This window comes from Nerophis ophidion, linkage group LG16 (genome assembly GCF_033978795.1).
Source record: "Nerophis ophidion isolate RoL-2023_Sa linkage group LG16, RoL_Noph_v1.0, whole genome shotgun sequence".
Lineage (NCBI taxonomy): Eukaryota > Metazoa > Chordata > Actinopteri > Syngnathiformes > Syngnathidae > Nerophis > Nerophis ophidion.
Genome location: NC_084626.1, coordinates 38,010,759 through 38,034,591, shown reverse-complemented (window position 1 = coordinate 38,034,591; position 23,833 = coordinate 38,010,759). Strand labels below are relative to the sequence as shown.

Below are 23,833 nucleotides of genomic sequence, written 5' to 3'. Positions count from 1 at the left end.
CATCAATGAGAGGAAGAGGGAGTAGTGGGGTTCTCTCAGGTTGTCTCGGAGAGGTCTTCTGGCACTGCAGACAGGTTTGGCAGTACTCAATAACAACTTTGACCATCATTGGACAAAATAAGCGAGCTTTGACTCGAGCAAGAGTCTTGTCTTGCCCAAGATGACCAGCCCAAGATATGGAATGAGCAAGATGCAGTACAAGGGGCCTATAGCAGGTAGGGACCACCAAACGATTCTCTTGCTGATCTGCTATGTACAGGACTCCATCCTCCAGGACATACTTTTAACCCTGGTTTGGCTGCAAGGGGATGTTAGCATGTTTCACCTTAGCCAGCAGGGGAGCTTGTGAGACATCAGATCTCTGTAGCTCTCGGATGTCTTCAGGTACCTGCCACTCTTCATCAGGTTTCAAGCTTGACACATCACCAAACAGTGGAGTACCTTGGATCTTCTCCAGGCGGCGCTGGCTCTTACTTTTCGGGGTGCCCTTCTGACCACCCTGGCATAGAGAAGGGCCCAAGTCAGGAAGAGGCTCCAGCCCTACCTTGGCTGTCTGAGCACGGGTAAGTATAGTGTAAGCCTCTTGAATGGCTGGAATAGAACTTGTCTTTGCTTTCTGCTTGTGTGACTGATGAACAAGATCATGCAGAATAAGCAAGTCTCTGCCCAAGATTAGGTCATGGGGCATGTGTTCAAGAACCCCCACATGGAGCAAGACAGCCTGGTCATCGATGACGATGGTCACATCAGCCACGGGATATCTTCATAGATCACCATTGACACATTGAATGGCTGTGGCATGCTGATAGTCAAGATTACCAAGTGGCACAAAAGAATGGTTCAGCAGTGTCATGGAGCTACCTGTGTCTAGCAGTGCTTTTACTGGACGGCCATTAACACAAGCTGGCATCATGATAGGCTTAGTGTTAGGTTTGGCCTCAGGTTCAGGATTGGGTGCAAGAGCAGGTGCCATGACTGAACCTGGACAGCTTGGGACCTTTCAAGGGGCAGACTGGGGCTTGATGCCCTGGCTGTTGGCAGTGGCAGCAGATGAGCTCCTTCACTGGACTCTGTCTTGGGAACAGTCTTTTGTCCCCTGAGGTGCTGTAACCACCTGCTTTCTGCGCTCCTCTTTGGTGCGACAGGTCGGCTGCACCTCGGGCTGCTCCAGGTTGTTCTGCTGCCTTGGCATTCAGAGTCCTTTACGAGCATTCAAGTACTGGCCTGCAAGTTTAGCAGCAGTAAGTCTGTCTTCTGGCTCGTGTTCCTTGACCCAAGTCTTCATTTTGTTGGGCAGCATGTGAAGCATTTGCTCTAGAATGAAAAGCTCCCCGATGTCTTCTTCAGAACGCTGCTCTGGCTTGATCCATCTTCTATAGAGACCCTTAAGTCTGTTGTAAGTCTCCTTGGAAGATTCACCAGGGGGAATGTACTGTTGTAAGTCTCCTTGGAAGATTCACCAGGGAGAATGTAGGTTAACCGGAACTGGAGCCTATAAGTCTCAGGAGAGATATCAAACTTAGCAAGGAGGGCTTCTTTACGGTCAGTGTAGACGTCGGAAGCATCTTCTTCCATCGCAGAATAGGCATCCAGGGCTTTGCCGGTCAAAAGTGGAACAAGTCGCCTGTCCAGTCAGACTGAGGCCAGCCCCAGGTGCGAACGATGCGCTCGAAGCAGACAAGAAAGTTCTCGATGTCCTCACACTGCTGGAAAGGGAGCATCTTCGGGCCTTGTCGGACATGATGGCAAGGCAGGTGGCAAGGCATCTCTGGACGGCGACGCTTGAGGGCAAGGAGTTGGATATGGGTGAGTTCTGGGTTTGGGTTTGGGCGACTGCTCACAATGGCTATTAGGATGGTTAGCATTTTGGTTAGTGATCTAGGCCAGGCCTTGTACAGACAGTTTTTAACTCCTGGAGTTCACGGACTAAAACAGCTTCCCTACGTGGCTGTCCAATTAAAAAGTCTTGGAACATGTTAAACAGGGTAAGATCACCTAGCACTCTTTCAGTCCTCGGTGGCTCAGCAGACCACCTAGCCTTCCCAGACCTCTTCCTATGCGGCTTATGCCTAGCCCCAGAGTTCTCAAAACCTTTGACGTCTTCTTCCATCCAATGTCACGCTCCTCCGCCATAGTGGTCCGGTCCAGCCTCATCGCCGTGGCCCCTCGACCAGCCATCTCATCAGTCTCGTCTGTCATTGCCACCTCTGACACTTGGGATCTCAAACCAGTTCTGGCCTGCCCTCTACCACGTTTGTTGTAAACTCTGCGGCTTGCCATCCCACCACTGCCACCATATGTCACACCCCGCCTCGGGTGAAGGTAATGTAACCTTTGCAAGCCAGACTTCAAATCAAGGATGGCAAGGCACACAGTTGGTAACAGTTTACAAACATTTATTGAAATCCCAAAAAGTGTCAAGAGGTGAACAACAACAGGAAGACAAATAATTCACAATCTCAGTAGATGTTTGATGCATGTAGAGCGAAACTCTTGCTCAGGACAGAGAACCTCCTCTTGCAGTGACAGACAGCAGACTGCAGCAAAATGGCATTTTCCCACTTAAATAGTTCATAGCCCTGCCCACAAGCTGGTACCAATTTGACAGGGGGAATTAAGAAAACAGTTATTTTGTAATTTACACCATAAATACCCATCACGTCTAAAAGTATTCACATTGTACTTTTGTATTTGTAAAGCAGTCATGTTTGTACACAGTGTATTCAGGCTTAGACAACACAACTTTCAAATGTCCAGTGTGCCTCAGCAACACCGAGCTCCTGAAAATCATGGTTTGGCCCAAATTAGGCCTAATTAGTCAAAGCTGGTGTGCTCACCTACATAAAGCCCTCAGCCCCACCCTGACTCTTTTAGCCACGCATTCAGAGCCATGGTGAGTGACAGGTTACAATTTGTTTGTTGAGCATGCTTTCCACTGACTAAAAAAAATGTGCATGGTTTGAGAGGAAGCCAAAGGTCAAACAGTGACAGTGTGGGGTCAAACTGTCACATACACGGACGAAGGGAGAAGTACAGAGCGCCAATAAACCTTGAAGGCACTGCCTTTGCGTGCCGGCCCAATCGCACAATACCTACGGCTTTTCACACACACAAGGCATACTTAGTCAACAGCCATACAGGTCACTGTGAGGGTGGCCGTATAAACAACTTTAACACTGTTAAAAATATGCGCCACACTGTGAACCCACACCAAACAAGAATGACACACACATTTCGGGAGAACGGCCGCCCCGTAACACATAAACACAACCGAACAAATACCCAGAATTTCTTGCAGCACTAACTCTTCCAGGACGCTACAATATACACCCTCAACCCCGCCCACCTAAACCCCGCTCACCTCAACCTCCTCATGCTCTCAGGGAGAGCATGTCCCAAATTCCAAGCTGCTGTTTTAAGGCATGTTAAAAAAATAATGCCATTTGTGACTTCAATAATAAATATGGCAGTACCATGTTGGCAATTTTTTCCATAACTTGAGTTGATTTATTTTGGAAAACATTGTTACATTGTTTAATGCATCCAGCGGGGTATCACGACAAAATTAGGCATAATAATGTGTTAATTCCACGACTGTATATATCGGTATCGGTTGATATCGGAATCGGTAATTAAGAGTTGGACAATATCGGAATATCGGCAAAAAAGCCATTATCAGACAGCTCTAATAAATAATGAACGAAATTTAAAAAAAAAAAACATAAAAGGGGAACATTATCACAATTTCAGAAGGGTTAAAACCAATAGAAAAATCAGTTCCCAGTGGCTTATTTCATTTTTCGAAGTTTTTTCAAAATTTTCCCCATCATGGAATATCCCGAAAAAAGGCTTTAAAGTGCCTGATTTTCGCTATCTGTAAATCCACCCGTCCATTTTCCTGTGACGTCACATAGTGACGTCAATACAAACAACATGGCGGATAGAACCGCAAGATATAGCGAAATTAGCTCGGATTCAGACTTGGATTTCAGCGGCTTAAGCGATTCAACAGATTACGCATGTATTGAAACGGATGGTTGGGAGTATGGAGGCGGATAGCGAAAAATAAATTGAAGAAGAAACTGAAGCTATTGAGCGAATAGCTATTGAAGCTATTCGGCGATCGCCTTTTAACCAACGATTGCATCTTTTGACCACTGGAGCAACTTAAATCCGCTGATTGGTAAGTGTTTGTTTGGCATTAAATGTGGGTGGAGGGAAAGGCTGGATGCAAATATAGCTACAAATGTACATACAGCTAGCCTAAATAGCATGTTAGCATCGATTAGCTGGCAGTCATGCCGTGACCAAATATGTCTGATTAGCACATAAGTCAATAACATCAACAAAACTCACCTTTGTGATTTCGTTGACTTTATCGTTGGAAATGCATCTGCTTTGAGTGTCGCAGGATATCCACACATTCTTGCCATTCCTGCCATGTTAGCATTGATTAGCATGCCATGCTAATTGATGCACATTCCACGTAAGTCAACTTGAATCCGTCCCTAATCGTGCTGTTACACCCTCCGACAAAACACCGACGAGGCATGATGTCTCCAAGGTACGGAAAACAGTCGAAAAAACGGAAAATAACAGAGCTGATTTGACTTGTGTGTGTAATGTGTTTGAGAAAATGGTGGCTTGCTTCCCATTGTAACGTCACACGTGAAAGGTCATCGCTCCGACAGCGAACAATTGAAAGGCGTTTAAATCGCCAAATTCACCCTTTTAGAGTTCGGAAATCGGTTGAAATAAACATGGGCTTTTTTCTGCAACATCAAGGTATATATTGACGCTTACATAGGTCTGGTGATAATGTTCCCCTTTAAAAATCACTTTATTGAAGACTTGTTGGTGAACACAGTGATGAGCGTAGAGGGTTAAGACGAGAGTAGCCAAATGGATGCCACTTCATAGATGTTTTTTGAATTGAATAGCGTTTCTCACCTTCTTTATCAAAGTGCTGACGCTTGCAAGTCCCCCATGATGACTCATTTTGCAGTCAAGACTGAGTAAACAGGTGGGATTTGCGGAATGTATACGTTCAACGCTTGACCCAAAGACGGCATACCAAAACAGTATCCAACAAAAATTGTGGCGCACCAAAACCCGAGCTACAGTACGAGTGTAAATTAAAATACTTGAGTGATATTTCTCCCAGCTGTGGTTCCTGTAGAGGGGAAGGTGCGTGGCAATATTACTCCTACTCGTCCAGCTTCCAGGTCTGAAAGGGCAAAAAAAGCCAAAGCCTTGGTGGAGAAAGCAGTCAAGGTGATTACAAATGCAAATAACACCCGCAGGAATATTCATCACTAACCCCCATGCCTTCTTCTTTACTCCTCTGGGTATCAGATGCAGAAAATCTTCACGGTGCTGGGGCGCTATCCAGCGGTCCGTAACGCCTTACGGGCCAGAGGGTGGGTGGAGCGTTATCTGCCCAACGATAAGGAGAAGGAAGGAGATGATGGAAGTGCTGGAGCAGATAATGTTGCAGTGATAAAAGGTCAGCACGAGCTATTACAGGATGTGATGAAAAAGTGCCGTACTTCATCCACCCGTTACTTTACAGTACTACTTATGAATTATGCATGGAATCTCTTTTTAGATAGAGGAGATGAAGGTGGGGATGAGGACAACCCTGATGACATGTACGGCCTTTTGGTAAGATCATATTCATATTTGCTAGCATGCTGGCCCTCCTAAACTCAACAGAGATTAGTCAATAGGAAAACATGTAAAACAAAGAGACGTAACCATTAACTCGGGGTCAGAAACCCGTGGCTCCCTGGAGCATTTTCTAAAAATAATTAAAAATGGAAAAAAATAGTTGTTTTTTTTTTAGTATGTTTTTTGTTTTTGGGCAGCACGGTGGTAGAGGGGTTTGTGCATGTGCCTCACAATACGAAAGTCCTGAGTAGTCCTGAGTTCAATCCCGGGCTCGGGATCTCTCTGTGTGGAGTTTGCATGTTCTCCCCGTTACTGCCTGGGTTCTCTCTGGGTACTCCGGGTTCCTCCCACTTCCAAAAACATGCACCTAGGTTGATTGGCAACATTAAAATTGGCCCTAGTGTGTGAATGTTAGTGTGAATGTTGTCTGTCTATCTGTGTTGGGCCTGTGAAGAGGTGGCGACTTGTCCAGGGTGTACACTGCCTTCCGCCCGAATGGAGCTGAGATAGGCTCCAGCCCCCCCCCCCGCAACCCTGAAAGGGACAAGCGGTAGAAAAAAGATGAGGATGAAAGAAGGATGTTTTTTGTTTGAGGACAAACATGACACAAACCTTCCCAATTGTTAGAAAGCCCACTGTTGAATATGTTTGTGTGTATGCTTCACTGATGGAGAGTATTTGGTGAACGCCGTTTTGTCATACTAATTTCGGCGGTTCTTGAAATCACCATAGTGTGGACTGTGAGGCAACAGTTTGTTCACCGGTAAAATCTTTCACTCCTTCTTTGTCTCATTTTGTCCACCAAAAGTTTCATGCTGTGTGAATGCAAAAAAGTGCGATTTGTTGATGTTGTTGACTTGTTAGACTTAGACTTTCTTTTATTGTCATCCAAATTTGAACTTTACAGTACAGACTAGAACAACATTTTGTTGCATTAGCTCGTCATAGTGCAGGATAAAAGCAATAAGATGCATGTATAAATAAGTAGATTACTGTACAGATAAATATATTGCAATTTTGCGTATGCATCCACGTTTATGGATGTATGTTTTATTGTCTTTCAGTGAGTTAATTCAATTTGGGGGGATTTTGATGCGTTTAAGAGTCTTATGGCCTGAGGGAAAAAGCTTTTACAGAACCCAGAGGTTCTGCTACGGAGGCTGCGGAATCTCTTTCTAGAGTCCAGCAGTGAAAACAGTCCTTGGTGGGGGTGGGAGGAGTCTCTACAGATTTTCTGAGCCCTGGTCAGGCAGCGGATTTTTGCAATTTCCGGAATAGATTGTTGGAGTACTTATCAGGCATATTTGGTCAGTGCATGACTAAAAGTTAATCCATGCTAACATGCTATTTAGGCTCGCTGTATGTACATATCGCATCATTATGCCTCATTTGTAGGTGTATTTGAGCTCATTTAATATCCTTTACTTTTATCTTCTTTGTATATAATCTATATTTGCATGTCTCATGACACATTATCTGTATGTAATATTGGCTGCATTTCAGATAGTTGTTTGTGTGCCATGTTGTTACAGACTAGGGATGATACTCGAAAACGGTTTTCCCGGTTGTTCGATAAGAAAAGAACCGAGTCCTCGGACTCGAACCCCTTTTTGATAACCGGTACCCGTTATCAAGACCACTATAGTTAAGAAAAAGAGTTTGTTCTTTATTCGAATCCGTCCCGACCAGAAATGCTCCGTGAGACATCACAAGAAACGACGTCACGTAGCTCAGTCATTAGGCGCAGATAGCGAAAGCAGGAAAACAACGGACGGGAAAAAGCGCTCCAAGGTGTAATAAAGTTCAAAACAAAAGACTTAATCCAATGAATAACTTTACTGAGAGATTTGAGCAGGGTACAAACACATGACCGACACTTTTACGACCAACCGGAAACATAGCAACCAAGCTAGCAACGCACCTCCTTTACGGCAGCTGTCGCAATGTTCTTAAAGCAACCGCAGCACATACTGTACATATGTATACAACATATCCCCCTTTTTTAACTTTTGTTTTTCTTTCCTTGTAAACAAATCAAAATCACACTGTATATGTGTTGTCATTCTAATTATAAATAATTCAGACAAGGCGTGTTGGCTGGGTTCTTGACGTTTACTGCCGGGTGACGACATGCAACAACACTTTTCGGGGCTACCGCGCATGCTCGTCACTCCCGTTGCATGCTGGGTAGTGTAGTTGTTATATTCCCTAGCTCATAAAGAAATAATGTTAACTCAATAAAGTGTATTTCTTTTTTTAGCTTTGACTTTTCATATTTTTGCATTGGAACCACATTTGCAAACAACTTTTCTCTTCATAGAATTTTCTTTCAATAAAGAAATAAAGTGCAAAAATATCAAAGCATCATAACAAACAGTCATGTCAAATAGTAGCAGAAGTGCACTTGTGCCCAAGGGACTGATTTTATTTAACACAATATTATTATTTATACACCTATAGTGATCACAGAGACTTTTTGTTTTTGTGTTACTGTATATATTTGTTCTGAAAAATCCCACTTAATATACTTTGGGTAACAACAGTTAATATTTATTTATTATATACTTTGGGTAACAACAGTCAATATTTATTTATTATATACTTTGGGTAACAACAGTCAATATTTATTTATTTTATTTTATTTTTTTAAGGGGGTAACAGTCAATATTTATTAGATTAGATTTTTTTCTTATATATTAAAAGTGAGCTTTTGTTAAACCAAATATTGTTTTTTTTTCCATGCATAACAACCTATCTGGACTCGATAAGGAATCGGTTTTGATAAGAGGATTCCATAATAGGCTTGAACTCGATAATTTCCTATCAAACATCATCCCTATTACAGACTACAGCAAACATTACCTAGTTTGCCAAAGATTTTAATAAATCTATTAAAAGAAGACAGTCTGCCGTTTCCTTTAACTTGGGCACAGACATCTATACCCTTGGCCATTTACAGGAGTAATCTCACCTTCTGAAATGTTTTACAAATGTTTTCCAATGTTATAAAATGTCTAGAATAAATATTACATTTCAACATTTCTGTCAACAAAGATTTGCTTCAGCCTGCGAAACAGTCATTTTGATAGGCTATTAGAGCTAATATAGACACTTACACCATGTGTTGCCTTCATTATAAAACTTATTTATGGCTTTTCATTTATTGTAGCTCCAAACAGATTTGTTTTTTTATATTTTTGGTCCAATGTTCTTTCAACGTTTTGGGTTGCCGACCCCTGCACTAACTAAATAAAGCTAAAAAAAAAAAAGGTAAAAATACTCACCCTGACAAACTCAACGCAGTATTTGCAGAGGAAAACAGCGATACCTTAGTTTGTAGTCCATTGTGACAGGTCTCCAGCCGTCATCGTGTGGGTTGTTGTGACCAATCGATGCAAGACGCATTGTAGCAGGTTTGACTCTGATTTATTCTTTCAATAAACATGTCAACTTCTTGCCAGTCCGTCGCGCCACTTTCTAGCGCTCTGGCTCTTCCTGCTCGTCGCGGCGCACCTTTCGGTGTCCGCGCCTGCTGCGGGGTCGATCTGGTCGCTCTCGTGGTGTTCGTTGTCGGGTGGTTCCTCTCCTACTTCTGCCACGATTGCTCCTCCCTCTCCCCTTTTAATCTGCAGCAGAAGATGCAGGGATTGAGCACAGGTGTGTGGTGTACGCACCTGACTCTGATGGCTGTAGTGTCGCTCCAGCCGTGCCCCGCCTCTCCGCTCTGCTGCATGCTTCGCCTCCTGGCCCCCATCATGGGCAGGACCACCGTTTGCTCTGGCCTGCTGTAGGCTCATCGGCTCCGCCACTCCACATCCATTTTTACAGGTCAAATGTATACTTTTGTTAAGACATTTAATAGAGAATTTTTGTAGTTTCACTGCATGCAGAAAACGTTACGAAATACACATAAAGGAGGAATGGAATTTAATATCACTTTTCATGTATATTAATGACTCTTTGGCAAATATGGCGATGAGTAGAGAGAGGAGGGGAGGGGAGAGCCACGCCGAAACAGCCTCGTACTTTGAAGTTATATTATAGAGATCAATAGTGTTTCTCACCATCTCTATCAAAATGATGGCACTCACAACTTTATTGGGCCTCATTTCCAGTTCATTTTGCGGTTGTAGTCAAGAGAAAAGATTGAGTCGTCAATGCACGGGATTCCTTGTTTGGGAATCGCTTGTGCGGAATGACAGGCGGGAAGAGGGATCAGTTTGTTTTGTGCAATGTTGGGACGCACGAAAACTGAGGAAATGTTATTTTAGCAAAATTATTTGCAAACGTGTATCTCAGTTTAATTGTAATGTAATTGTGCACTAATGTGTGTGGCTGTATCTCAACGTGTGTGTGTATGTGTGTGTGTGTGTAATCAGAGCTGTGTGCGGGTTTTAAGTTGTCTGTCCGTATTATGATTTGTCTGTGGGTAAAAAAAAATATGCACACAGTACACACACACATATTGTATCACACACACCTTCGAGTAAGGTTATGCACACACAACTCTTTCATGGCAGAAATATAGCAAAAAGTCACCTGTAAAAAGACAGCCAATCAAGGTTTCCTGCTTCACACAAATCATTTCACACAAGCACTTACATTGAAATAAGGACACAGATTTTTTTTTTTTACCCACAGGCAATCAATAAGGTCAGATAACTTAAACAACATTCAGTAGTACAGAGACACGTGCATTAGATTACACAGATTAATATTATTGTAGCAAATAATTTTGTACAAACCTGTGCAACGGCTGCCAGCTGGTGTGGTTGTGCGATAGTACGTTGTGCGAACCTCACCTTCCAATGCCTTAAGACAGTGGTTCTCAAAAGGGGGTACGCGTACCCCTGGGGGTACTTGAAGGTATGCCAAAGGGTACGTGAGTTTTTTTTTTTTTTAACATTCTAAAAGTAGCAACAATTTCAAAAATCCTTTATAAATATATTTTTATTGAAAAATACTCCAACAAAATATGAATGTAGGTTAATAAACTGTGAAAAAAAATGCAACAAAGCAATATTCAGTTGACAGCTATTTATGTTCCATAAATATTGATGTTAAAGATTTCTTTTTTTGTGAAGAAATGTTTAGAAATAAGTTCATGAATCCGGATGGATCGCTATTACAATCCCCAAAGAGGGCACTTTAAGTTGATGATTACTTCTATGTGTCACGCGGTGTGCGCATGTTGATGCGCGTTTTGTCACCCCGGGATGCAAGAGGACCAGATCGGACGAGATAGGCAGGTAAGAGCTTGTTTTAATACAAAAAGTATAAAAGAACACGGACACAAAAGGCAAAAGAAAGCGCGTGCCAACGCACGTGGAGCTAGGCTAACACTTAGCACTGATGAAAAAGTCCAAAACAAACGTGCCGAGCGCACGGGAAGCTAAGATAAATCTTAGCACGGAACAAAACATAGGAAGATGACCACGTGAATGTTGCTTACCGCAAACAAAAGGTCCAGACTGAACAATGGGAGAAGGAAGGCTTAAATACTGGCAACAATCAGAAAATAGGTGCGCGTCAACCGATAGTAGCAGGTGGAACAAATACGAAACCATGGTAACAGAACAAACAAGGAAGTGCACAAACTAAGAATGGGAAGAGTCCAGAACAAACCAAGAATACAAAAGACTCAAAAACCGAAATCAAAATGTGATCCGGGAAGCGGATCACAACACAATGTGTAGAAATCTTTATTTATAATTGAATCACTTGTTTATTTTTCAACAAGTTTTTAGTTATTTGTAAATCTTTTTTTCCAAATAGTTCAAGAAAGACCACTAGAAATGAGCAATATTTTGCACTGTTATACAATTTAATAAATCAGAAACTGATATAGTGCTGTATTTTATTTCTTTATCTCTTTTTTTCAACCAAAAATGCTTTGCTCTGATTAGGGGGTACTTGAATTAAAAAAATGTTCACAGGGGGAACATCACTGAAAAAAGGTTGGGAACCACTGCCTTAAGAAATGCGCTAGACAATGAGTTAGGCTTTTGTCTTATTTGCTACCACTGCTTAACTTCCCTCTCCTTCAGTGAGGAGTTGTGGTCGCAGGTTTGAGCAAACGGGGAAAAGGCGCCCAAGTCCAACCCCAATACACCCTGCAGTTGACTAAATAAATTTAGGAATTTCCTTGCGACATCTTTTTTGCAGTCTCGCCTAGTTCGAAATGAAAAGGCCTATTTCTACTGGACCACACGCCACGACTCCATTGACTATCGCACCTTACGACAAGACCAAATGACCAATCACTACGCTAATACTGGAACCTTCACGACCAAGGTCTCCTCTCAGTCATTTAAATAAAAAGTCACTTTGTCGGAGGAGTGATGTCATTTCTTGTTGTTTTAGGTGGGGCTCTGTGTCAACCTGCGCAACCTCAAGTGGTTTGACGCCGCCGATCCCGACACCTTTTTCCCGAGATGTTACAGGCTCGGGGCGCACGATGAGAGGCACGCGTTTATAGGTCTGCTTCAACACTTGTCCAGCCCAAACATAAACACACCTTCATCTTAGACCTTTTTCTTCAACTTTTGTCCTGGGTGGGGGAAATAGAGGACTTCAGGAGGACAGCATGCAGCAGTCTTCTGAAACACGTGGTGGAGACGAGCATGAGGGCAAAAGGAGCACAAGAGGAGAAGAGCAAAGCTGAAGGTAACACCTCTCAAAGTAAAAATCAACATCAAATTCAATTTGCAGAATGGTCATGTTTGTTTGTTACACGTTGCATTAAAGGCCTACTGAAACCCACTACTACCCACCACGCAGTCTGATAGTTTATATATCAATGATAAAATATTAACATTGCAACACATGCCAATAAGGTCGGTTTAGTTTACTAAATTTAAATTTTAAATTTCCCAAGTAGCGTGAAAAAACATGATTCGATCTTAGCCAGAAGTTTTGCACTCACTGGGGTTTGTTTGTCTCCACGTTTGTTACTTAGCAACATAGTCCAAATATGGGTAGGCATGTATTGATTAAACTTTTAAGGTACTGTTAGAAATTGGATAAAGAACAAGTGATAAAATCTTGAGGATGATCAGGATTCAAGATTTTTTTAAAGGATTTTTTTACAGGGAGATAGAACAAAACGCTTCTGTTTTTTCTCCTCAAAGTCAGCGCAGGAGTGATCAGCACTGCCTTGCATCGATGTCAGGAGTTTCTGAACATTTTAGCACACAATGACATTGACGTGACCGGCAAGACTCTCGCCTCGGTGGAGGAAAAGCAGTGGAACCACTTCCTCCAAAACTACTACATGGTTGTGCAGTGAGTATATTTTAACACACGAGATTAATCCGTGCTAATGAATAGCAGTCACAACAATTGCCATTATTAATTTGAGTAATTTTTTTGTTATTTTGCAACGGACGGTTACACTTTACATTTATTTGATGTGATGAGATATCTATATTTTTGTTTTATTAGATTTTTGACAACTACAAGTTTATGAACTTTGCAAACTTTCAGTGTAACCATATAAAAAAATAATGGATTTTACGGTAAAAAGACTGGCAGCTCAGTCGCCAGAATTTTTTATGTAGAATTACAGTGGTTTTTACTCCGAATGACTGAGAACTAAAAAAAAAAAAGGATACCACCGTTTTCTTTTTTTTTTGCGGTAATATTCTGGTGATTGAGCTGCCTTTTTTTTTTTTACTGTAAAATAAATGTAATTTTTTACTTTGTTTTACTGTAACTCTCTGATGTGTTGGATCCACTTTGGACTGGACTCTCACGGTTGTGTTGGATCCACTATGGATTGAACTTCCACAGTATCATGTTAGATCCGCTCTACATCCATTGCTTTGGGTTTCCCTAGGGGGGTTGCCTACATCTGTGGTCCTCTCCAAGGTTTCTCATAGTCATCATTGTCACCAACGTCCCACTGGGTGTGAGTTTTCCTTGCCCTTATGAGGGCTCTACCGAGGATGTCGTTGTGGTTTGTGCTGTGGTTTGTGCAGCCCTTTGAGACACTAGTGATTTAGGGCTATATAAATAATCATTGATTGATTGAACTTAAAAAAATAACACGTTTATGTATACAGTAACATTTTGCTGACTCAACTGCCATTTGTTTTATTGTAAAACATGCTCTTTTTTTTTACAGCGTTTAACATTACTCTTTAACTGCACTGACAACAGAATAAGTGATTTAAAAAAAAACAACAACTAAAAAGTGACATTTCACAGATTGGCACATCCCAGGCAAACCTAATCACTTCTGATCCCAAAGACCAACCAAGAACAACACTGCAAAAACTGAATATAAAGAAATTATTGTCAGGAATAAATATTTAAAGTACCAGTAGAGTAGAACAACAAGTTGACTTTATATGCTTTATTGTGTTTTATTGTTATTTATTAAACCATATCCAATTGTGTTTATTCTGCAAAGTTTGCGAAAATACCGTCTAAACATCACAAAATGCTACAAATTCAATCAGCCATTGACCATGTTATCAGATCAGTCATACTTGAGATGAGCAAAAATTAAAGATTATCATTCACAATCCCCGTGTAAGACATGTACATATATGTTTTGGTTTTTTATGCATTTTAAATCGGAAATAAATAAATACATAAAACGTCCGCTAACAATGGAGTCTACAGAGTGTCTTCATTGCACCCACAAAACTCTAAATATCCAAAACTCACAAACAATACTCTATTTACATCTCGTGACCTGAATATTAACCAAATATTAGAAATGTTATTGTAAGCGCTAAAATTGTCAGTATTTTTTAGCATGGTAAATCGATATTTAAACACAGATGATGCTGCACTTTAATGTAATTATAAAATGAAACTGAGGATGACGCTGGTAAAACTGTAAAGAAGAAACTCATGCAGCACTGGAGCATCAATGTCTTGTTTGCTGCTGTTCTGCTCCCGCATCATCTCAGATCGTTAAAGTTATTGTAGATGATAAAAAATGCCTCTCTTCTGGATAATATAAGGATTTAGCCTTGATAGAAGTTTTTCATCTGTGACAGTCAGTTACTACCCGGAGATGGAGACAAACACTACAACAGAACACAGTGTCAGGCTCAGCTGAAACTTTAGTTTAACCCCTTCGTGTGGATTAAAATTGATTCTTCATCTAAACGGAATTATATGGAGCTCCTATCACAGGGGTAGGGAACCTATGGCTCGCGAGCCCGATGTGGCTCTTTTGATGACTGCATTTGGCTCTTGGATAAATCTGAGCGGACATTGCTTACCACGATAAGTAATGAATAATTCCACTTGTAATCACCGTGCTCATGCTTTTTATATTCTAGAATTTGCGTTAATGATAAGAAGTAATTTATTTATTATTGGTTAGTGTGGGGCGTGCCCTTTTGTGGGTTCTTCAGACAACCAAGCTCCAACATGAGAGCCTGTTTCAGGATTACAATATTTTTCTATATTTCAACAAGTCTCTCAGTTGCTTTCCAGCAATTGTGTTTTTCTCTTTCGTTCTCTTTTGCGCTCTGGCTCCAGCTCCAACCTTGTCTCTCCTCCTGTCTGCTGCTAACAAACAGAGCGACAGGTTATTAGATAACAAGGCCCGGGTGGGCCGTCTGCGCACCTGTCGCTGATTTCGAGGCCGGTCCTGGCAACACCCTTCTTCGCTGCAGGCCCGCAGGCCACGCCCCCTCCACAGTTAGCTTCAGAAAAACAATGTTATTACAAAGAATAAGACACCTATTATACTCCAGAAATGTTGGTCTTACGTAAAAATGCATGCGTTGAGTTGTGTTCAGTATTAAAAAAAATATTATATGGCTCTTAAGGAAATGCATTTTAAAATATTTGGCTTTTTGGCTCTCAGCCAAAAAGGTTCCCGACCCCTGTCCTATCAGTTTTCATCACAGTGAGAGCAGACATTGTACAGTACCAAGCTATCGTTTTATCATGTTTGTAGTTTAGTTTTTCTTGTTTAGCACTTAGCAATATTGCTACATGATGCTCATTGTTTCTCTAAAGCTGGATGCGTTTAGCAGAGAGCTTCTAAAACTCATAACTCAACCTCCTTATATTCTGGATCAACAATATACAGTTCTGGATCATCATTTGTCCTAAAGTAATCTTTATTTGCTCCCACAAAGTCTGCATGATTTTTTTCCACTGTTGTTGGTGGGGAAGGGATCTGTGGTCACTACCTCTAAGTCACATGACCATGTGACTGGCTTGTTTATTATCTTTCAAAATGGCTTGGGAATCTCTGTGAGATTGATACTATTTTGATCATATTTATTTACTTGCAAGCTTTGTAAGTCTTTTGGTGTCATCCATCAGATTATATATGGTAATAGCTTCAACATAGAGGCGATATTACTCATATGCAACATAATCTGACAAATTACTTGAATCAAGTAAAAAAGCACTTTTCAAGTATTTTCACAAAAATATATTAGGTTTTATTTTAGATTAACTCCCCTCTCTGTTTATGGGGGCTATTTTTTAATGTCGAAAAACCACAACCCATAGAAATAACTGAAAATGCCTATTTTTGACCTGCTAAATCCTATATTATGCTTCTTACAGACATTAAACATGTCAAATTCTGTTTCACTTATTAAACAATTTACTTACAAAATGACCTCTTGTCAGAGCATCTCCCTGCTGGAAAACATCAATGGCTACAGCACTGTTTTTCTGCCTGCACATAGCGCCATCAAACCACTAAGTCATTTTTTCTACCATTGAAAAAAGTAATTCTTCACAATTTAAAGTAGAGAAAAAATTAGCGCCGGATTGGTTCTCTTTTTTTGTTTGTCCCAAAATGGCTGAAATATGAGGTGTGCTCAGCTTTTTGAGACACTGTAGAAATGAGTCCATTTTGCATTATGACAGGGGTCGGGAACCTTTTTGGCTGAGAGAGCCAAGAAGCCAAATATTTTAAAATGCATTTCCATAAGAGCCATATAATGTTTTTTTTTAACACTGAACACAACAAAACGCGTGCATTTTTAAGAAAGACCAACATTTCTAGAGAGGTCTCTTATTCTTTGTAAAAACATTGTTATTCTGAAGCTAACTGTGGAGGGGGTGTGGCCTGCGGGCCTGCAGCGAAGCAGGGTGTTGCCAGGACCGGCCTTGAATTCAGCGACAGGTGCGTAGACGGCCCACCTGGGCCTTTTTATATGATCACCTGTCGCTATGTTATAAGCAGCAGCCAGGAGGAGAGACGGGCTTGGGGCTAGAAACCAGAGCGCGAGCGAGAACGAAAGAGAAAAAGACAATTGCTGGAAAGCAACTGAGACTTATTGAAAAATAAAACAATATTGTAACCCTGAAACAGGCTCTCATGTCAGTGCTTGGTGGTCTGAAGAACCCCCTGGAGGGGCAAGCCCCACACTAACCAATAATAAATAAATGACTTCTTACCAACTTCTTGAACATAAAAATGCATGACAATATTTTATATTTTGAACATTATTTTTAACACTGTGATTACAAGTGGAATTATTCATTATTTATCGTGTTAAGCAATGTCAGCTCAGATTTATCCGAGAGCCAGATGCAGTCATCAAAAGAGCCAAATCTGGCTCGCGAGCCATAGGTTCCCTACCCCTGCATTATGATATTGATACTTTGATATTTGTGTTCAAAGCAAAGGTGCATCCATCAGAGGCAGCGCAGAGTTTGTGGGCCGCTGCCAGGCCATGTTGGTCCAAATGCAGGAAGTTTGCCCACAGCTGGACGTCGATGGCGTTAATAATATTTGGATAATCAAACCAGGAGCAATGTCAAGAGGGCGAGGTGAAGCGATTGCTTGTTTTAATAAGTTATTAATTATATACAGAGTTATCACCCAAAGTTCTGATCCTGTCACCATGCAGGTATTGTTTGCATGAATCGTCTGGAGGACATTTTAGCGCTGGTGGAATCAGACCGAACTGTGGTGAAAGACAGCAAGTGGGTGGTTCAGAAATACCTTGAGCGTCCTCTGCTGGTCAACAACACCAAGTTTGATGTGCGTCAGTGGTTCCTTGTCACCGACTGGAATCCACTTACCGTCTGGTTCTACAAGGAGTGCTACCTGCGCTTCTCCACTCAGCCTTACTCCACAAAAAAACTTGATAGGTGTGGGAGACAGAAAAATGTAATAAGGATTAAACCGCTGTTTAAAATAAATCATCATCTCTGTTATCCTGCCTAGCTCGGTCCACTTGTGCAACAACGCCATCCAGAAGCATTATCAGCCATCACGCGAGCGCCACCCGAGCGTGCCCAAGGATAATATGTGGTCCTGCTCTGACTTTAGGAACTTTCTGCAGCAGCAGGGCCGGGAGGCCAAGTGGGATACGCTGGTGGTCCCGGGCATGCAGCAAGCTGTGGTCCACACCTTGCAGACAGCCCAGGACAAGGTGGAGCACCGCAGGTCAAGCTTTGAGTTGTACGGTGCCGACTTTATGTTGGGCAACGATCTGAGGCCTTGGCTTCTTGAGGTCAACGCCAGCCCCACCATGGCCTGCACCAGTGTCGTGACGGCTCGCCTCTGCCCAGCCGTACAGCAGGATACGCTTAGGGTGGTGCTGGACAGACGAAACAACCCTGGCGCCTTCACAGGAGGCTTTCATTTGATCTACAAACAGGTGAACACATGTTGTACATACACCTAAAAGACTGACTGGAAAATAAGAGAAATTCCTGTCCTTCCCTGGTGTTGTTGGAAAATTGTTTTACTGGAGTTTTTACTTTAAAAGCCTACTGAAATGAGATTTTCTTATTCAAACGGGGATAGCAGGTCCATTCTATGTGTCATACTTGATCATTTCGCGATATTGCCATATTTTTGCTGAAAGGATTTAGTAGAGAACATCCACGATAAAGTTTGCAACTTTTGGTGCTGATAAAAAAAGCCTTGCCTGTACCGGAAGTCGCAGACAATGACGTCACAAGGGTGAGGGCTCCTCACGTCCTTACATTGTTTTTAATGGGAGCCTCCAGCAGCCAGAGCTATTCGGACCGAGAAAACGACAATTTCCCCATTAATTTGAGCGAGGATGAAAGATTTGTGAATGATGATATTGATAACGACGGACTACAAAAAAAAAAAAAAAGAATAAAATAAAGTACAAAAAAAAAGGCCATTGCATTGGGACAGATTCAGATGTTTTTAGACACATTTACTAGGATAATTCTGGGAAATCCCTTATCTTTCTATTGTGTTGGTAGTGTTTTAGTGAAATTAAATAGTACCTGATAGTCGGAGGGGTGTGTCCATGGGTGTCTTGAGGCCAGTGTCTGAGGGAAGTCACGGCAGATACAAGGACGGCGCAAACTCCACAGATCTCCGGTAAGAAGTGACTTTTTTCACACAATTTTCTCACCGAAACCTGCCGGTTGACAAGTAGTCGAGAACCATGTTCGTTTGACCGCTCTGATCCATAGTAAAGCTTCACCTCTGGGACTTTTAAACAAGGAATCACCGTGTGTTTGTGTGACTAAAGGCTAAAGCTTCCCAACTCCATCTTTCTACTTTGACTTCTCCATTATTAATTGAATAAATTGCAAAAGATTCAGCAACACAGATGTCCAGAATACTGTGTAATTGCGCGATGAAAAGAGAGGACTTTTAGCAGTAAGTGGTGCTGGGCTAATATTTCCCGACAGTCCGTGACGTCACGCGCACGCGTCATCATTCCGCGACGTTTTCAACAAGAAACTTTTGGGGAAATTTAAAATTGCAATTTAGTAAACTAAACCGGCCGTATTGGCATGTGTTGCAATGTTAATATTTAATCATTGATATATAAACTAGCAGACTGTGTGGTGGGTAGTAGTGGGTTTCAGTAGGCCTTTAAAGGCCTCTCTTTACCGAATACAGGATGTTTTATGGCATGTAGCCTGACTGTTTCTGACCGAACACAGCCAAAATATTGTGTACAAATCAGCCTTTTAATGGCATCTAGAAAACAGCACTACGCACCTTACGCACTCCACACCTCAATGCGGCCAACACCACTCAGCAATGTTTATTTGTTCTTGGGTGGACGGCTGTAACTGGCAGGTTGCCACTGTCCCCTATTGCCAAACACTTAAATCCCAGCTGTTTGGATTCTTAGAGCATTAAACCAATCACAACTGGACAGTTCACATTGTCTTAGATGTTTTGCCTCTCATCTAAGCAGGATTCATCAGTATTCATAGACATAAAAAAAAACTGACCTAGTGTGAGCCGGGTCAAAAGTATGTATCTTGTACAAAAAGGGGTCTTACCCAACAAAAACGGTTTCACTATTGGGGCTCAATAGCAAGAGATGTCACCCTTTAACGATCGCGTTTCCAACCTAATGACTGTTGTTGTCCTGGCAGAAGTCTCCATACTTTGCATCTGACCAACTGTTGTTTTTGCTCCACAATAAAGCTAAACTATTCTTGCGGGGGAATGCTGCCTTCTGTTGAGGATAAATACTTTGGATGCGGCACCGAGCACTCAGAAAGCTGTCCAATATAAGTCTATGCACGGTCCAATTGCGATTGATTCAATGCACTGACAATTAATCGCAGTACAGAACCATAGACAAACTGCAAAAATCATCTAACACCACCCGTTCACCTTTTGTCTCTGGGGTGAGTCATGAGTGAAACGGTTTCTGCAATGTCGACAACCACCAACGTCAGTCAAGATAAAGCGGCTTGATTGTATACTGTAGACACCTCTCAGTTCAATGTAGTGATTTCATGCTGTGAATAAGTGTATTTAATGCATTTATTTGTGCTTTCTCACCCCTGTCAGCCTGTAGTAGAACCTCCACAGTTTATTGGAGTGAACTTGTTTGTGGAAGGAACACACATAAGGAAACCTATAATTCGCAGACCAAGAGTTGCCTTTTTAAAGCCTCGCTTGAGCCAGCCCGAACAGCGCGACGTGACAAGTAAACACCAAGCCAAGTCCCGTGACCCGTCGCAAGAACGAAAGTCTTTGCAAGACCAAAAGTCTTTGCAAGACCAAAAGTCTTTGCAAGACCAAAGGCAATTGACGCATACCTCTCCAAGGAGAGAAGAGCAAGAAAGGACCTTTGTCTTTGATGTGAATGTGGTGACTTACCAACGTGTGGTGGAGAACCACACTGAACCCAAGACACAATCCCAATCTTCGGTTGTGGCTGACAGCGGCAGCAAAGAACCACCTACCTCACCGGCCCCACGAGTCCCACCAGCGTCACGAGTCCCCCCAGCGCCACGAGTCCCACGAGCCCCAAGAGCACTACAAGCACCACGAGTCCCGCCAACTCCAAAAGCTCCACGAGCCCCACCAGTCCCACCAGCCCCACTAACCCAGGAGGGCTTGTCTTCCAACACCAACTACCCTCGCAGTATCATGCCTGTATATAAGACTCCATTTAAACTAACCTATGGAGCGCACCTGTGGAAGTGCTTCCTTCCCAGGACTTTTTCTGAGCCTTACTACAAGCCCTTGATGCGGGTTGATTCTTTCAGCCGGCATCAGCTCGCCAGGCTGCGGCTCAGAAGCATGCCGAAAGATGAGTTGACGGCCTATCGAAACCCTTTTAAGGATACCTTTCAAATGGAGTCCAGTTATAGATTCCACAAGCAGCGTTTTTTACAAACAATGTCCAAGCATTGTGCAGGGTAGTCTACAACAATGATAAATAGGTTAATTGTCTAAATTCTGACTGGTACCCAGACAAGATCCAAAGCGGTGCAACAAAAGAACTGTACACCAAATTCTACTCGGACAAAGATAGTGTAATAAAGCTCAGTTCTGATTGACGATGGTAAAGAGTTATTACTAGAAGTTCAACAGAATGGAGAGAATAGGCTACGTATTTCAATAGAGTACACATAATTACAATTACTTGGGTCGGAAGGTATGTTCTAACCATTGTAGGATCAAACTTAAAGCCGTACTGGTAAAGTCTATTTAGAGGTTCTTGAGAGGAGGGTCCGCTAGATAGTGGAATGTAAGATTCAGTAGGAACTGTGTGGTTTGTGAAACTGGACCAACTCTATACTTGTCAGGGCCTTTGAGGGAACATAAGAGTTATTACAACCAGTCTACATGTGTTTAATAGACTTTTAGAAGGCTTTTGACGGTTCACCCAGAGGAATCCTGAAGGGGGTATTCTGGGAGATTCGGATCGCCTGTTTTGGGCAATTCGCTTTCTGTATGACCAATGCTCCTGGTCTGCATTGCGGGCAATAAGTCAGTCTCATTTTAAGTGAGGGTTTTTGCTTCGTCACATGTTACTTTGTACTGACACAATTTCTAAGTGCTGCCAGGGCGTTGATGATATCGGGTTTGGTGGCTGCAGGAGTGGGTCTGTTTTTGAGGATAATGTGGTCCTGCTGGCGCCATCAGGCCATGACCTTCATCTCACTGGATTGAATTTTAGCAGAGTGTGAAGCAGCTGGGAATCAACACCAAGAAAAAAGGTCCTCACCCTTTACCAGTGACTTTACATTTTTACCCTCACCTGTGGTCAGTAGTTTTGGGAAGTGACCAAAAGGACAACATTGCAGGTGCCAGTGGCAGAGTTTCTTCCGTAAAGGTGGCTTTGTAAAAGCTCTGTCATCCGGAAGGTATTCGGAGTAATGCCACTGCTCCTCGTGAGAAGAGAAGCCAAATAAGGTGGCACGGGCATCAGGTCAGGGAGCCTCCTGAAGGGTTCAGGGCGCATCCAATCAGCAGGAGATTGTGGCGCTGACTCAGACTGGCCTGGAAATTTGGGGTTTCTCTGTTCAAGCCGCAACCCAACACTAGATAAGCGAAAGAAGATGGATGGATTAATATTATAACCAAAAGAAATCCAAGCTGAAAATCACCCATCCTTTTTATTTTTAAACATCTTGTCTTGTGACAATTGCACATAGCAGAAGAAACAGACCCGTTGTGCACAGCGGCATCAACAAAATGACCCAACATTTTTACTGTTCTAAAAAATCCTATTTTGAGACGATTGCACATTGCGACTGTTGGTGTGATCCCAGGATGCAGAGAATGTACTGTAGGTAAAGTGCAAATGGGTGTGTCTTTATTAGGTATCATGTAACAGGTCTAGCACAAACTCAAAAAGCAACGGAACGTTGTGGCGTACAGAAGATAATGAACCAACACTGAGAAAATTACCAAGGTGGAACTAAATAAACTAATTAATCGAGGTACAGGTGTGCTGGCAGGACAAGGAACGGAAAGTGAAGGTGCTGCAAAACACAGACCAAACAGGAAATACTAACAACAAGAGCATCAGCGCAGAAAATGACACCAAAGAGGAAAATAACAAACAAATTCAAAATCGTCATGTGGAATCATGACATTGTTTAACCTCTATCACAATCCAACGCAATTTTGTGACACTTGTGTTGTTTCCAGCTAGAACATACACATTCACCATGTCAACATTCATATTTAGTCTTTAAAAATACAAAGAGAACATTTTTCTGGTGTTTTTTTCCTCAAATAGTAATTAAAATGTGTGATTTTACATGTTCTGTATTTTATAATGGGCATTGTTAGTAAATGTATTCCTTGTAACTTGACACTGTTGTGTGCTTATCATCACGAATGTAGTATGAAATAAACAAGAACATTTAAAATAATTTGAAGTGTGAACTTCATTGAACTTTGCTACCGTGACAAAAAATGGCATGTAAACACTGTTAAATTCAAAGGCCAACAGTTTGAAACCGATATTCTCCATTATTTTAAATGAACTGATTTAAGAAACATTGCAAGGGGGGAAGTGTGATAGTTGACATTTTATTAAAAATGTTGAATTTTTTTTAAATGGCCTAAATGGAAGCTTTTTAAATTACCTCGCTTACCTGACACACTGCCATTTTGAGGAAGCTACATCCAGCTGTGATAGTCACATGACACACGTCACATGACACATGTCACATGGCAAACGTCACATGACAACCACTCTTAAATGTTTTCTATATGTCACTTAGACTCATTTCCATTCATCCATCCATTTTCTACCGCTTATTCCCTTTTGGGTCGCGGGGGGCGCTGGTGCCTATCTCAGCTACAATCGGGTGGAAGTCGCCACCTCATCGCAGGGCTAGACTCATTTCAAGACATTAAAAGTGTTGGGCTTCTTGTAGGCTGCGATGAGGTGGCGACTTGTCCAGGGTGTACCCCGCCTTCCGCCCGATTGTAGCTGAGATAGGCGCCAGCGCCCCC

General features: G+C 42.1%; 1 protein-coding gene across 4 annotated transcripts in view; it reads left to right on the top strand.

The window, feature by feature from the left end:
• Nucleotides 1-23,224, top strand: part of ttll3 (tubulin tyrosine ligase-like family, member 3) — a 29,342-nt gene extending 6,118 nt beyond the window's left edge. Inside the window, exons 3-13 of one of the 4 annotated variants that reach the window (XM_061875150.1) lie at nt 5,165-5,274; nt 5,356-5,506; nt 5,609-5,664; nt 11,836-11,964; nt 12,034-12,148; nt 12,238-12,336; nt 12,801-12,954; nt 17,288-17,436; nt 17,517-17,760; nt 17,942-18,272; nt 20,420-23,224. In XM_061875150.1, coding sequence (XP_061731134.1) covers nt 5,165-5,274; nt 5,356-5,506; nt 5,609-5,664; nt 11,836-11,964; nt 12,034-12,148; nt 12,238-12,336; nt 12,801-12,954; nt 17,288-17,436; nt 17,517-17,760; nt 17,942-18,272; nt 20,420-21,280 — 2,399 coding nt within the window. In that variant the 3' untranslated portion in view covers nt 21,281-23,224. The remainder of the gene's footprint in view (nt 1-5,164; nt 5,275-5,355; nt 5,507-5,608; nt 5,665-11,835; nt 11,965-12,033; nt 12,149-12,237; nt 12,337-12,800; nt 12,955-17,287; nt 17,437-17,516; nt 17,761-17,941; nt 18,273-20,419) is intronic. The other 3 variants (XM_061875151.1, XM_061875152.1, XM_061875153.1) reach the window with 3 other exon arrangements.
• The last annotated feature ends 609 nt before the right edge of the window (nt 23,225-23,833 follow it).